The 15,845-nt window shown below is 53.3% G+C and overlaps 1 protein-coding gene and 1 pseudogene across 1 annotated transcript in view; one reads left to right on the forward strand and one right to left on the reverse strand.

The window, feature by feature from the left end:
* C1H1orf167 (chromosome 1 C1orf167 homolog) overlaps positions 1 to 5,520 on the reverse strand; it is a 27,343-nt gene extending 21,823 nt beyond the window's left edge. Inside the window, exons 1-4 of the mRNA XM_063702799.1 lie at positions 5,421 to 5,520; positions 3,243 to 3,382; positions 621 to 1,849; positions 442 to 485 (exon numbers count right to left, since the gene is read on the reverse strand). Coding sequence (XP_063558869.1) covers positions 442 to 485; positions 621 to 1,849; positions 3,243 to 3,312 — 1,343 coding nt within the window. The 5' untranslated portion in view covers positions 3,313 to 3,382; positions 5,421 to 5,520. The remainder of the gene's footprint in view (positions 1 to 441; positions 486 to 620; positions 1,850 to 3,242; positions 3,383 to 5,420) is intronic.
* On the forward strand, positions 3,642 to 6,347 carry LOC109028339 (splicing factor 3B subunit 4-like; annotated as a pseudogene).
* Positions 6,348 to 15,845: the final 9,498 nt, after the last annotated feature.

Below are 15,845 nucleotides of genomic sequence, written 5' to 3' on the forward strand. Positions count from 1 at the left end.
TACAGACATGCACCACCCCACCCGGCTGATTTTTGTAATTTTTTTTGTAGAGACGGGGTTTTGCCATGTTGCTCAGGCTGGTCTTGAACCCCTGAGCTCAAGCAATCTGCCTGCCGCAGTCTCCCGAATTGTTGAGATTACAGGCATGAGCCACCGCATCCAGCCAGAGATTGCCCTGTTTGCCGAAAACCCAGGGTGGCCTTGGAAGTTCAGGACACTCAGTGTCCCAAACCCATGAGCATCAGTCCCTTCATTCTTGTCCCTGGGGCCCTGGAGGCTCCCTTCATTCCCCAGCAGGGACAGGTAGTAAGTTCCTCTTCCTTGAAACCCCGCCTCCTCTCCATCAGGCCCTCATCTCCATTTGGACAGGCAAATGGAAGCGGAGTCCTGAGCATGTGTCCCCCAACTCCAACCCCTGTCCCCACCCAGCCATGGCCTCACCAGATTGCCTCAGACTCCGGGGCTATGATGTTTTGTGCCTTGTTCTGGGAAAGCAAGAGTACATAACACAGTTCTCAGGCCAAGCAGCAGGCAGGACAGGGCACCCCCTGCCAAGCCTCCCTGCCCTGGAGCAACACCTCCCACCCCCTACCCCACCTCCAGCCTCCCCGGGCCTCTACCTTCGACGCACTGCTCGCTGGGACTGTGTCTGACAGATGGAAAGTTGTCCTCTCCTCCTCCCTGTGGACCCACTCCCTCAGGGCCCCCTCCTCTCCTTTCTGCTTGGGTGAGACTCCCCAGGCTGTGTTGGAGAAGGCTGAGGAACAGGGGTCGGTCTCCCTGCTTCCCACCCCTCGAGGGAGACTGGGGTCACCCCTCTGTGCCCTGCCATCTTGAGACCAGGGGGAGCAGCTGTCCCCTGACCCTAGGAGGTGGGCAGGAGGGAGCCCCTGCTCAGGATTAAGGGAATCCTCGGTCCGTGTCCCCAGAGTGGTCTCAGGTGACATTAGCTTGCTGTGTGCCCAAGAGTCTGAGAGACTAGCCGGGGTCTCCAAGAAAGCCGCAGTTTCCCTGTGGCCTCGAAGGCGTCTCCTCCTCCCATCCGAGGAAGCAAGGACAGGCTGGCTGGGCTGGGGGTGGGCGGAGAATGGCTGGCCGTCGCCGGTCCAGAGGTCCTGCTGCACAGCACCGGGGGGTTCCTGGGGTGCCTGGGACCTGAGTCGGGCTGCCTCCTGCGCCAGGCAATGTACAGAAGCCAGCAGCTGGTGGACGGCAGCATGGGATGGGGCCTGAGTCTGGTTCTGACTGGGGACAGCCAGGTCCTCCAGGGTGAGAGGTTCCCCCACCAGCCTGGACCTCCAGCTCCCCAGACCACCCCAGGATCTGAGGCCTGGCTGTGTGTGCCCATCGAGAGGGGCAAAGGCTTCAGTGGGCCTGAAGTCCCCGCTAGGGGTGCCTGGGGCCGGCAGCCTGGACTGCCTCAGGCAGGGAGATGGGCGAGCCAGTGGCTCTTGGGATAGGAGAGGACCCCAGGGCAGCTTGCGGGGCCCAAAGCTCCCCCCAGGCTCTGGGAAGAGGTGGGGGCTGCTGGTCTCGTTGATGCTCAGGTTGCTCTGCTGGATGGCAAACTCTCGGGCCTTCCCTTGGCGCCTCCTGGCCAGGGACTGCAGGTTGCTCTGTTGCCAGAAGCTTGAATTGACCAGTTGGCCAGTCGTGTCCTTCAGAGCTAGGCCCAGGCGGGGACCAGGGCTGGCCAGGTTGGTCTGGACTCGGCAGGGCTCCTGGTCTAGCACTGCCCCTGGGGAGGGTGTGGCAGCAGGCCCTCCCCTCTCCACCTGGCACCCGGGCACCCACTGGTCATGTCTACCGCTCAGGCTGATGCCCAGGCTCCTCCAGAATCTTCGTTGCTCTAAAGAGAGGAGAGATAGTCATGACTTGGGTGGCTGGCACTCAGGTGGGACAGGCGGAGCTGTCCAGGCCTCGGAGCCAGGGAGGGGACGGGGCCCCAGCAGCGGGAGGGAGCTAAGACTTCCAGGGTCTGCTGCCAGCTCTGTCTCCCTGGGTGAAGCCATGGGCAGCCCCTGGGGCTCTTAGAGTAGGGGGGTCTTGGAGCTGGACAGAGGGAAGCAGAGAGATATTTAGGAGGCTGTTGAAGGGGTCCCAGGAGAGAGATGACAGTGGTTGGGATCTGGGTAGCAGGTGGGTAAAGAGAAGATTCAGATAAACTTCAGAGGTGGAGCCAGCGGGCTTGGAAGAGTCAGGTAATAAAGGGAAAAAAAAAAGAAAAGAATCAAGGGGGACTCCTTGATTTCTGGCTTGAGCAAAGAGGTGGGGTGGGGGGGCAGCGGGCTGGGGTGAAAGCAGGACCCCATAGAGCAACGGCTAAAGGTAAGCTGCTCTGGGAACATGGAGAGGGGCCTTGGAGCTCCTCCCCAGCCCCCAAGCCCACTCCACAGGCACAGAGTCCTTGTGGGGATGGATGAGGTACCAGGAGGCTCTGGGTGCAGGGCCTGGCAGGTAGAGTGGGCCATAAAAGTTACTGCCTTTGTGGATGGGAACTAAAGCTCAGAGAGGTCAAGCAACTTGTCTCATGGTCACACAGCTGGAACACGAATAAACTGGGATGTGAATTCAAGAATCTACATTTGTTCTTGGGCTGCTCCCCTTCTTGGCTGGCCCAGCTCTGTGGCTTTCTTTTTTTTTTTTTTTTTTTTTTTTTGAGACAGAGTCTTGCTCTGTGGCCCAGGCTAGAGCACAGTGGTGCCATCTCGGCTCACTACAACCTCCGCCTCCTGGGTACAAGTGATTCTCCTGCCGCAGCCTCCCAAGTAGCTGGGATTACAGGCACCCGCCATCATGCCTGGCTAATTTTTGTATTTTTGTAGAGACGCGGTTTCACCACGTTGGCCAGGCTGGTCTTGAACTCTTGACCTCAGGTGATCCACCCACCTTGGCCTCTCAAAGTTCTGGGATTACAGGCGTGAGCCACCACGCCCAGCCCTCTGTGGCTTTCTTAAAGCCTCAGCAGCCTGAGAAGGGATGTCCCCAGGACAGAGCTGTGGGGGCCGCATCTTAGCCAGGGGCACCAGCCAGGCCTCTTCCTGACCTCACTCTCCCAAGACCCCCCTCCTTAGGCCCCAGGCTGGGAAGACTCTGTCCTATGTCCAGCCGACCGTGGGTGGCTGATCTCTGGAATTAATCAGGCCCTATAGGCTGGCCTGCCTGGGAGGGGGGCTCTGGGCCAATACCTAGAGGGGGCCCTGCTCCTGTAACCGCCCATCCAGGCCCGCTAAGCCTCTTGCCTGGCTTCGGGAGCGCTTCAGGCTTTGGGGACACATTCTCCTTGTGGCTGGCATCAGACCTTAGCTCCATGGGCTCAGGGACAGGAGTATCCTTGGTCCACTCCACAGTGAGTGGCCTGGTCTGTTTAATCAGATGGGCCCTGCGGGGAGAGGACAGGTTGCCCTGGCTCTCATTCAACCCCACCCCATTCTGATCCCTACCTCCTCCCTTTAGCAGTACTCCTGGCTGCTCTTGGCCTGGTCCCAGCTGCCTGGGGCCTGCCCCTCACTGTTCTGGTCTCTCAGGGGCTCCTCTCCCTGCCCTACTTATCACCCCCCTTTCCATATTAAGTGTCCAGGTCAAATGCTGCCCGATCCTGCCCCCCAGACCTCTCGGCTGATCTGCATACAGGTCGGAACATGCAGGTCCAGCGACCTCCTCCACGCCTACCCGGATGTCTAACAGGCATCTCAGCATTAATATGTCCAAAACTGAACTCCAGCCGTCCCCGCAACCAGCTCTCTCCCATCTCGGTGCCCCCCTTTTCCACGGATGGCAGCTCCGGCCTTCTGGTGGCTCAAACAAAAATCCTGGAGCCACCCCGATTCCCCTTCTCCCTCACACCAGCGGCTGCTCTGACAGGCTCTGCCTCCCACACGCATCCAGGATCTGACCCCTGGAGCACTGGCTGGAGTGGCCCTCACCTGCCACCTCCCAACTGGTCACCCTTATTCTGCCCTCGTCCTCACGCCCGACAGCCTCCTCTTCATGCGGCGGCAGGGTGATCCTGTAAACACTGAAATCAGATCATGCCCTGCCTCAACTCTAATGCCACAGAAGCTCTCCAGCCCCCTCAATGCCCCGTGAGCCTTCAAGGCTGTAGGCCAGAGGTTAGCAAATTACTGCCTGGGCCAGTGGTCTGTTATGTGAATAAAGTTATATTGAAACAAAGCCCATTTGTTTACAGACTGATTTCCAGCTGCAATAGCAGAGCTCAATAGCTGCAAGATACCTTAGGCTGCAAAACCTTTTTTTTTTTTTTTTTGAGCCGGAGTCTCACTTTGCCACACAGGCTGGTATAATGGCGTGATCCCGGCTCACTGCAACCTCCGCCTGCCTCCCTGGGCTCAAGGGATCCTCCCGCCTCAGCCTCTAACAAGCTGAAACCACAGGCACATGCCACCACGCCGGACTAATTTTTGTATTTTTTGGTAGAGACAGGGTTTCACCATGATGGCCAGGATGGTCTCGAACTCCTGACCTCAGGTGACTGGCCCGCCTCGGCCTCCCAAAGTGCTGGGATTACAGGCGTGAGCCACCACACCCAGCCCCGCAAAGTCTTTAAAATCTGGCTGCCAGTTATGGTCCTCCCCAATTCCTCTTCCCCTTGCCCACTGTCCTCCACACACACCAGCCCCCTGGCTGCTCCTCCAAACGGCACACACGACCTCACCTCAGCGCCTTTGTGCTGCTGTCCCCTCTGCCTTCAAGTCTTGCCTCCCACATCACAGTGAGCCCTCCCTGCCCACTGTCTCTCCAACTGCAGCAACCTGGCCTCTCCTCACTCTCTTTGCCCTGCACTTGCGGCCACCTAACATAGTGAAGAAATTAGTGTATTTCTCCCTCCAGTGGCCTAGGAGCCACACGAGGGCAGGCTGGGTTTTTTTTGTTTTGTTTTGTTTTGTTTTTTTGTTTCCCTGCTGGATTTGCAGCCCATAGAACAATGCCTGACCCCCAGCAGGGGCTTGTAAATGCGCACTGAATAAATGACAACCGTGCTAGGCACCTTGCAGCCTTCAGCAGGCGTCCTGCCATTTAATCTGCACTGCAGCCCTGGGACTTAGGTTCCCTGTTTTAGAAATGAGGACAGGAGCTTAGAAGGGTCTGTCCCACCCAAGGCCTCAGAGGGAGCACCCCAGGGCTGGCTCCACAGCGCAGACTCCTAACCAAGAACACCCCACCATCCCCTCTTGCCCAAGTTGACTTGAGGCCGCTCAATCCACAGGAGACCTTCCTGCACCCCTGCCCCTCACGCCGGAGCTCTTCGGTCCATTTCTCCGCTCCTCGTCCCCCTCCCTCAGACTCCCCCCTCCCACTCCACCCCCACCCCTGTCCACTTAAGGGGGCTCACAGCCTCCCTCCTCTTGCCACCAAAAGAGTCTGAGGTCAGTTTCCTGCCCTCATGGATCTGCCCTCACGTGCGTGGGTCCTCCTCGGGTCCTCCTTCACCCAGTCGGATTTGAATCTAGACGGGGGCTGGGACCGCTAACGATCCCCGCAGGTCGGCAGGTCGCGGGCGGGAAGGGACGTCGGAGAGCAGAACGCGCCGCCCCGCGCTTGGCCCCGCCCAGCCCTGAGCCGTGGGCGTGGCCACCGACGTCCTGGCACAGGTTTTGCGGGGTCCTCCGCAGGCAAGGCACGTGGTCCCAGGGCAACTTTTGCACGTGCAAGATGAGCGACATTCTCTTGGCCATCAGGTCCCCGGGAACCTCCTCCACCCTCTGCCCCGAATCCTGTGGCAGCATCATTGGGGTCTGGGCTTCCTCCACCACGCGTGCCTCCTCTTGGCTCCTTCCCGCGCCTAGAGCTGCCTCCTGGAGCCCCCCCACATCTGGGATAACCCCAGCCATGTCCCCACCACCTATGCCTCTTGGGGCTGCAGGACATGCCCCCGGCTCCCACTGGTAGGAACCCCAGGGGCAGGACATCCGGGTCATGGACACTCACATCCTCACCCGTTCCCAATAGGTGCGATGCCCCATCCAGGGATGTCTCAGATGCAGCTGGCACACCATGGCCCTCATGGCTGAGGACACCCCCGTGATGGGCCCCCAGGATCTGGGGGGCAGCCACCACCCTGATCACCACCTGGAATGCCTCATCCTGGACCTCCTCCAATGAGCATGTCCCCCAAGGGGTCTCGGTCTGGATCTCCCATGGGTCACCCACATCCTATGCCTCCATGGTATGTGTGGACCTCCTCCACCGATGCTGCCTCATGGATACACTGGCCCTCCCCAACACCCACCCTATGGCTTCCGGGGGGGACTCTCCCTCCACCCAGACCTACTCCGTGGCCTCCAGTTCCCCCTCAAGGCCCACTTTGGGGCCCTCTCCCTCAGTAAATTCACATTCTTCTTCCTCCTGTTATATCTTCCCAATATCGTTTTGATTCCTTGGACCAGAGATGCTGCAGCTCCTTGCAACTAAGGCACAAATCCCTTTCAGCCTTCCCATCTTCCTTTTTAATGTCATTTTTCCCCCATAGAAGGTATTTCTTTTTCATGTTGGTCCTAAGTATTTTGCAAATGCAAAGGAAAATAAAACTATAACAAATTTCTTGTTAAAAGAAAGAAAGAAAGAAAGAAAGGCCAGGCACAGTGGCTCACACCTGTAATCCCAGCACTTTGGGAGGCTGAGGCGGACAGATCACAAGATCAGGAGTTCAAGACCAGCCTGGACAACATGGTGAAACCCTGTCTCTACTAAAAATACAAAAATTAGCCGGGCATGGTGGCGGGCACCTGTAATCCCAGCTACTCAGGAGGCTGAGGCAGGAGAATCACTTGAACCTGGGAGGCAAGGGTTGCAGAGAGCCAAGATCCTGCCATTGCACTCCAGCCTGAGCAACAGACCTAGACTCAGTCTCAAAAAAAAAAAAAAAAAAAAAAAAAAGAAAAGAAAAAAAGAAAAGAAAAGAAAAGGCTGGATGTGGTGGCTCATGCCTGTAATCCCAACACTTTGGGAGGCCGAGGCAGCCGGATCACTTGAGGTCAGGAGTTCAAGACCAGCCTGGCCAACATGGCAAAATCCCATCTCTATTAAAAATACAAAAAGTAGCTGGTGTGATGGTGTGCACCTGTAATCCCAGCTATTCAGGAGGCTGAGGCAGGAGAATTGCTTGGACCTGGGAGGTGGAGGTTGCAGTGAGTGGTGATCATGCCACTACCCTCCAGCCTGGGTGACAGAGTGAGATTCTGTTTCAAAAAAGAAAAAAAGAAAGAAAAGAAAAGAAAAAAAAGAAAGAAAAACTCTCCCAGCCTTCAGGCACCTCAGAAACTGGCTGGACTCCACCTTAGTACCCAAGCTTTGCCGTGCCGTCAGCCTAGCTCAATCACCCTTCCTTCAAGGCTGCAAAGGTCCGTCCACTTTCCACCTCCCAAACCTTTGCCCACATTGTTCCCCACCGTGCCCAGCCATCCCATTCCTTCCTCTGTCCAGACTGTATGTTTTCTCCTTTCTAAGCACCTGCTGGGAGAGGAAAGAGCACTCAGTCAGAAAACCTGTGATGAACTCCTTCTGCTGGCCAGGCGCAGTGGCTCACACCTGCAATCCCAGCACTTGGGCAGGCTGAGGTGGGAAGATCTCATAAGCCCAGGAATTCAAGACCAGCCTGGGCAACATTGCAAGACCTCATCACTACGAAAAAAAATACAAAAATCATCCGGGTGTGGTGGTGCACACCTGTGGTCCCACCTACTTGGGAGGCTGAGGCAGTAAGATTGCTTGAACCCAGGAGTTCAAGGCTTCAGTGAGCCACGATCATGTCACTGCACTCCAGCCTGGGCAACAGAGTGAGACCCTGTCTCAAAAAAAAAAAAAAAAAATCCTTCTGCTGCTGTGTGATCTTAGACAAGTCCCTAACCTCTCTAAACCTAAGGTTCCTCGTCTGTAAAAGGGGGATGGTTAGGCCCGATGCAGTGGCTCACGCCTGTAATCCCAGTACTTTGGGAGGCCAACGTGGGTGGATCACTTGAGGTCAGGAGTTCCAGACCAGCCTGGCCAACATGGCGAAACCCCGTCTCTACTAAAAATATAAAAATTAGCTTGGTAGTGGTGGTGTGTGCCTGTAGTCCCAGCTACTGGGGAGGCTGAGGTAGGAGAATCTCTTGAACCCGGGAGGCAGAGTTTGCAGTGAGCCAAGATTGCGCCACTGCACTCCAGCCTGGGTGACAAGAGTGAAACTGTCTCAAACAAAACAAAACAAAAGTGGTGGGGGTGGTAACACCTCCCTCCCCTACCTCTCTGGCTTGATGTGAGGGTCAGATGTTTAACAAATAAATGCCAAAGAACTTTTTAAATGCTAAAGCAATTCTTGAAGAAGGAGGGGGTGATTACTGCTCCCTTCATAGGTCTGTGTGTCTAATCTTTCCTCCTAAACCTGGTGGATGGAAGCTTTTGTTCTTTAGGTTTATTTATTTTATTTTATTGTTTGTTTGTTTATTTATTTATTTGAGACGGAGTTTCGCTCTTGTTGCCCAGGCTCGAGTGCAATGGCGTGATCTTGGCTCACCGCAACCTCCACCTCCCAGGTTCAAGCGATTCTCCTGCCTCAACCTCTGTAGTAGCTGGGATTACAGGCATGTGCCACCACGCCCGGCTAATTTTGTATTTTTAGTAGAGACAGGGTTTCTCCAGTTGGTCAGGCTGGTCTCGAACTCTCGACCTCAGGTGATCCGCCCACCTCGGCCTCCCAAAGTGCTGGGATTACAGGCGTGAGCCACTGCGCCCAGCCTATTTATTTTTTGAGAAGGAGTTTCACTCTTGTTGCCCAGGCTGAAGTGCAGTGGTGCAACCTTGGCTCACTGGAACCTCCACTGGAACCTCCACCTCATGGGTTCAAGTGATTCTCCTGCCTCAGTCTCCCGAGTAGCTGGGGTTACAGGTGTGCACCACCATACCCAGCTAATTTTTTGTATTTTTCATAGAGACGGGGTTTCACCATGTTGGCCAGGCTGATCTTGAACTCCTGACCCCAGGTGATCCACCTGCCTTGGCCTCCCAAAGTGCTGAGATTACAGGCGTGAGCCACCGCACCTGGCCTGTTCTTTAGGTTTTGACTCTCTTTAATCTGTAGTAATATTTTTTGCCTTAAAGTCAAATTTGTGGGATATTAATTTAGCACCACCAGTTCCACTTTGGTCCCTATTTGCCTGGTATAACTTTTTCGTCCTTCTACCTTCAGCCTTCCCATGTCCATAATTTTAGGTTTGTCATTTGTAAACACAATATAGCTGGAATTTTAAAAAATCTGATCTGACAATGTATCTTTAGTTTAATTCATTTACAAATGTATGATTTTGACATATTTATTCTATCTTATTTTTGTGCTTGCTAGTAGCCAGAGTTTTCATATTTCTCCTTTCTTGCATTTTTTTTTTCTTTTTTGGAGATGGAGTCTCGCTCTGTCGCCCAGGCTGGAGTGCAGTGGCGCCATCTTGGCGCAAGCTCCGCCTCCCGGGTTCATGCTATTCTCCCGCCTCAGCCTCCTGAGTAGCTGGGACCACAGGCGCCCGCCACCACACCCGGCTAAATTTTTTTGTATTTTTTAGTAGAGACGGGGTTTCACCGTGTTAGCCAGGATGGTCTCGATCTCCTGACCTCGTGATCCGCCTGTCTCGGCCTCCCAAAGTCCTGGGATTACAGGCGTGAGCCGCCGCACCTGGCCTCCTTTTTTGCATTTTTAAGAATTGATCAAGGTTTTCTTTTTCTTCACGTCCCCCCTGCTCCTCACTGGCTTGGAAACTGCACATTTCATATCTATTCTTTCTGTGGTTATCCTATACACACACACGCACACACACACACACACACACACGCACACGTATATTTAGAGACAGAGTCTTGCTCTATCCCCCAGGCTGGAGTGCAGTGGTGCGATCTTGGCTCACCGAAACTTCTGCCTCCTGGGTTCAAGCAATTCTCATGCCTCAGCCTCCCTAGTAGCTGGGATTACAGACACCTGCCACCATGCATCTGTACATAATTTTTGTACTTTTAGTAGAAACCGGGCTTTGCCATGTTGGCCAGTCTGGTCTTGAACTCCTGACCTCAGGAGATCTGCCCACCTCGGTCTCCGAAAGTGCTGGGATTACAGGTGTGAGCCACTGTGCCTGGCTCCAAGATATTTTAATATGTATGTTTAACAAAAACTAAAGTTAATTGCCAGTATTTAATCTCCTTTTAGGTCAAAATTACTATTTCCTTTGTGCATCTCAGATCTTCCTTCTGAGACAAATTCCATGTGCCATCAAAAGATTCTTCAGATGTTTCTATATCAAAGATCTATGGGTGATAAACTCAACTGTATTTTTCTCAGTATCTTTATTTTACCCTCATCCCTGAAAGATGACTCACAGGTGCATAATTTTAGGTTGACAGTTATTTTTCTCACCACTTTGAAGGTATCATTCCACTGTCTTCTGACTTCTATTGTTGCTGTTGAGACATCAGCTGCCAGTAATTGTCAATCTTTTTGAGACAATATCTTTTCTATCTGGCTGCTTTCGGGAGCTTGATTTTTGTCTTTGGTGTTCTGCAGTTTTCATTCATTCATTCATTCATTCATTCATTCATTCTACAACTTTTACAAAGCATTAACTGGGTGCCATGGGTGCCAGCATTGTTCTAGGTGTTGAAGGTACAGAAGTGAATGAACCATGTTCTGTTAGAATGTCATCCAGCCTGGCTGGGCTGCAGTGGTGCCATCACGGCTCACTGCAGTCTCGAACTCCCTGGGCTCAGGTGATCCTCCCACCTCAGCCTCCTGAGTAGCTGGGCCTACAGGCACTACTCCCGGCTAATTTTTGTGTCTTTTGTAGAGATGGGGTTTCGGCATGTTGCCCAGGCTGGTCTTCAACTCCTGGGCTCAAGTGATCTACCCACCTTGGCCTCCCAAAGTGCTGGGATTACAGGTGTGAGCCACTGCGCCCGACCTCTTTTTATTTATCCTGTTTGGGAATTGTTTAGCTTCTTGAACCTGAGCTTTGCTGTCTTTCCATTTTGGAAAATATTCTGACATGATTTCTTTGAATGTTGCTTCTCTCTCATCATCTCCTTCAGGAACTCTGGCTATATTTATATTGCTCCTTCTCACTCTATCCTTTGTGTCTTCTTTTTTTTTCCCCCCCGAGATGGAATCTTGCTCTATCACCCAGGCTGGAGTGCAGTGGTGTGATCTCGGCTCACTGCAACCTCCACCTCCCGGGTTCAAGCAATTCTTCTGCCTCAGCCTCCCGAGTAGCTGGGATTACAGGCATCCACCACCACGCCCAGCTAATTTCTGTATTTTTAGTAGAGACGGTGTTTCACCATTTTGGCCAGGCTGGTCTCAAACTTCTGACCTCGTGATCTGCTCACCTGGGCCTCCCAAAGTGCTGGGATTACAGGCATCTGCCACCACACCCAGCTAATTTCTGTAGTTTTAGTAGAGACGGGGTTTCACCATTTTGGCCAGGCTGGTCTCGAACTTCTGACCTCGTGATCTGCTCACCTGGGCCTCCCAAAGTCCTGGGATTACAGGCATGAGCCACCATGCCCGACCTGTGTCTTAACTTCTTTCTTGTATTTTCTGTCTCTTTCTACTGCATTCTGGGTGATTTCTTCAAATCTATCTTCCAGGCTACCATTTCTCTCTTCAGATGAATCTATTCTATGAATTAACCTAGGCATTGAGTTTCTGATTTCAATCACGTGTTTTTCATTTATACTTCTGTTTCATTCTTTTAAAACTCCACTGGCAATCCTGATCTCTGCATTGCCACATTCCAGCTCTGAAATCAAGTCTCCGTGTGCCCTTGTCCAAGGCTGTCCCTTCTGGGCCTGTGTCTAGGAGATTTAGGATCTAGGAGATCAGCTTTCACGTTGTGCTCTGGGGATCCCTGGGTTCCCTGGTACTGATGAGAGGGTACTTGATCAGACCTGCTGCCTCTTATATATTGAATATTTCTTTTAAACAAAGGATTTGAAATAATTTTTTTTTGAGACAGTCTCACTCTGTCGCCCAGGCTGGAGTGCAGTGACGCAGTCTCAGCTCACTGCAACCTCTGCCTCTCGTGTTCAAGTGATTCTCCCACCTCAGCGTCCCGAGTAGCTAGGACCACAGGCACGAGCCACCACGCCTGGCTAGTCTTCGTACTTTTAGTAAAGACGTGGTTTCGCCATGTTGACCAGGCTGTTCTCGAACTCCTGACCCCAGGTGATCCTCCCACCTCGGCCTCCCAAAGTGCTGGGATTACAGGCATGAGCCACTGCGCCTGGCCTTGAAATAAAATATTTTTAAAACCACTGGGCTAGGGGAGGTCTAAGTTTCCTTCAAGTTCAAATTTGTGATACTGAATTTTCATCTCAGATATGACAATGTTTTATGACAACCTGTTGACTCTGTAGATAGTTTCTGACTTAGAGGGGTGCACAAAAGCACCTGACCACCTGGAGAACTGGGTCCTGAGTTCTGTTGCTAGTGAGGAAAATCTGTTTTACTTCCTGAAAAATTTTCCCATCTTTTGAAAACTTGTAGAAAGCACTCAAGAAATGTTCATAGAATTGAGTCAAAGAGATGAATTGACTTGCCCAAGATCACACAGCTCAAAGCTGATGATGCTGGGATCCATGCCTAGGCAGCCCAGCCCAAAGCCAGGCTCCAGGCCACTGTGCCATGGCCTTCCCCATAGAAGCTGATCAGAGGGACACCAGCCCCAGGCCCACGCACTCCTCTCCATCTCCCCTCCCAGGCACAAGGGCACGACATTACTGTATCCAGACAGCCTCAGAGGCTGAGGCTGGGTCCAAGGCAGGGCCGTAGGGCCCCAAGTACCCCACACTCCTAACACCCATCCCCTCCTCTGTACATTCATCCTGGGACCCTGAACAAGTCCCAAGGGCTGCAGGCCTCAGCTTCCTTGTCTGTCCAATGGGAAAAACGTTCTGGTGCCCCTCACCTGGGGACAGGTCTGGCAGCAATGAGGTCAGCCAGGGTGGGAGGCCCCAGGTCACTCCTGCCCTCGACCGGCTGGTACCAGTCACAGGCCACCTGGACTCCTTCCCTCTCTAAATGATTACACAGCTGTACAGATAATGAGATCTAACATTTATTGAACACTGATGTTGCACCATTTTCAGTCCTCACTAATACCCGAGTCAGGCACTATTATTGTCCGTATTTTCAGATGAGGAAGCTGAGGCACAGTGAGGTTAAGAGATAGTGTCTCTTAACACAGCCAGTTACAGAGTGCATAGGGGATTTAAACCAAGGCTCACTAACTCCAGAGCCCGTTTAGAGACACAGTGTGAGAGTTGGCATTTCCAGGCCATTCCAGAGACTCTGAGAACCGGCCTGAGGTGGGGCCCTGTAGGTACTGCAGCTCTGGTCCAGTTCTGGCCAACAGGAGAAGGCAGTGCCCTCCCGTGGGGCAATTTCTCTGGCTTCCTCATGTGGAAGGCTCAGCTTTGTGAAAACAAGAAATAGATTTGCAAACTGGACAAGTGTGACTTCAGTCCTGATATGGTTTGGCTGTGTCCCCACCCAAAGCTCACCTTGAATTGTAATAATCCCCATGTGTCAAGACCGGGGCCAGGTAGAGATACTCGAATCATGGGGATGGTTCCCCATACTGTTCTGGTGATGGTGAATAAGTCTCATGAGATCTGATGGCTTTATAAATGGGAGTTCCTCTGCAAGGGCTCTATCTCTTGCCTGCCTCCATGTAAGACATGATTTTGCCCCTCATTCACCTTCCACCGTAATGGTGAGGCCTTCCCAGCCATGTGGAACTTTGAGTCCATTAAACCTCTTTCCTTTATAAATTACCCCATCTTGGATATGTCTTTATTAGCAGCAGGAGAACAGACTAATACAAGCCCTCTCCAGCAGGAGACCAGAGGCAAGAGGAATTTGCTTCCTGTGGTTGACAGCCTCAAGAATGTCAGACACTATATAAACCTGCAGGGTGCCCTACTTCCAAGTCCCTACAGACATGGGCCTTTAAAAAGTTGCACGGTGGTGAGAATGTCTAGTTGGAAAGCCTCGTTAGCACAGTGCAGCCCGTCCATGGCTGAAGTCCTGGGCTTATCCTGGACCTGCCCTTATCCTGGACCTGCCCTCCCACGTCCTCCCTCCTGGCTAGCGGCAGCTCCAGCCTTCCAGTCAGGCCCACACCTCACAGTCCCGGGCTTGTCTCTGCATCCTCTATCCAGCCCATCACAGGTCCTGCTGCTTTGCCTTCAGAGAGTGTCCAAGAGTTGACCACTTGTCACCACCCCCACCACTGCCCCCATCCAAGCCACCAACATGGTCCTTTTAGAATGCAAGCCAGGTGCAGTGGCTCATGCCTGTAATCCCAGCACTTTGGGAAGCCAAGGTGGGCAGATCACTTGAGGCTAGGAGTCCAAGAGCAGCCTGGCCAACATGGTGAACCCCATCTCTACTAAAAATACAAAAATTAGCTGGGCATGTTGGCAGACACCTGTTATCCCAGCTATTTGGAAGGCTGAGGCAGAAGAATTGCTTGAACCCGGCTGCAGTGAGCCAAGATTGCACCATTGCACGCCAGCCTGGGCAACAAGAGTGAAACTCTGTCTCAAAACAAAACAAAACAAAAAGCCAGGCGCAGTGGCTCACACCTGTAATCCCAGCACTTTGGGAGGCTGAGGCAGGTGGATCACGAGGTCAGCAGATCAAGACCATCCTGACCAACATGGAGAAACCCCATCTCTACTAAAAATACAAAATTAGCTGGGCGTGGTGGCGCATGCCTGTAATCCCAGCTACTCAGGAAGCTGAGGCAGGAGAATCGTTTGAACCCGGGAGGCAGAGGTTGTGGTGAGCTGAGATCGCATCACTGCACTCCAGCCTGGGCGACAGAGCGAGACTCCGTCTCAAAAAAAAAAAAAAAGAAAAAAAAAAGAATATAAGGCAGACCTTGCCCGGCTCTGACCAACACCTCCAGGGGCTCCCATCTCATTCAGCCAGAACTGGAGTCCTCAGAATGACTTGCTAAGCCTGCACATCTGACCCCAGCCACCTTCTGACCTCATTGTCTTCTTCTCTCCCTCTCCGACCCTCTGCTCAGCCACTCTCTGCCTCAGGCCTTGTTAGCTGTCACCAAGAACCTCTCATGCTAAATGGAATGCCCCTGGGTGACTTTTCCCGCACCCTGGCATCCCCTGCCTCTGGAACACGGCCTCACTCACAGTGGGCTCTGGGGCGCTTGTTGTATGTTAGAAGCTCTCCCTGTTGAGGCTGCTGTGTGGAAGGGGCAGCCACACGGGTGCCTCCTCCACCGTTTCTGTCTGCCTCTGATGGCCCTCCGGCTCCCGACTGCCCGCACGGTCAGGGGGGGCACAGTGCCTGCAAATCTAAGCCACCCTCTCCCACTCCCTGAGCAGCTCCTGGCCAATGACCGGAAAGCCTGGCGCCCTTGCTTTCATCGCAGGCTCTGCTTCTGGGGTACACTCCGAGACAGGAAGTTTCCTCTATCCTCTCCCGCAAAGAGCCGGTTCGACCTGGGGGTCCGGGACGATGAGGGACTGAGGTGTCTGGATACACTCCCCTGTGCATGGCCCAGGCTGCATCATCTGCCCCCACTGCCTGGGCCAAGCCCCTGCCCTGGCTTTTCATTCCCTTTGGGAATCTGACACATTCACGATGCAGGTACACAAGCCTTCCCGGGGCCAGGATGCTGTATACACAAGATAAACGGACTTGGGTCTTATTCCCATTCCCCTCAGGTCACGCTCCTCCTCCACCCAGGGTGGCTACAGTCATGAACCTGACAGGTGTCCTTCTAGACCATGCTTTTCTATTTTACCGCACAGACACCCAGGAACAACATATGGCATTGCTG

This window comes from Gorilla gorilla, chromosome 1, assembly GCF_029281585.2.
Source record: "Gorilla gorilla gorilla isolate KB3781 chromosome 1, NHGRI_mGorGor1-v2.1_pri, whole genome shotgun sequence".
Lineage (NCBI taxonomy): Eukaryota > Metazoa > Chordata > Mammalia > Primates > Hominidae > Gorilla > Gorilla gorilla.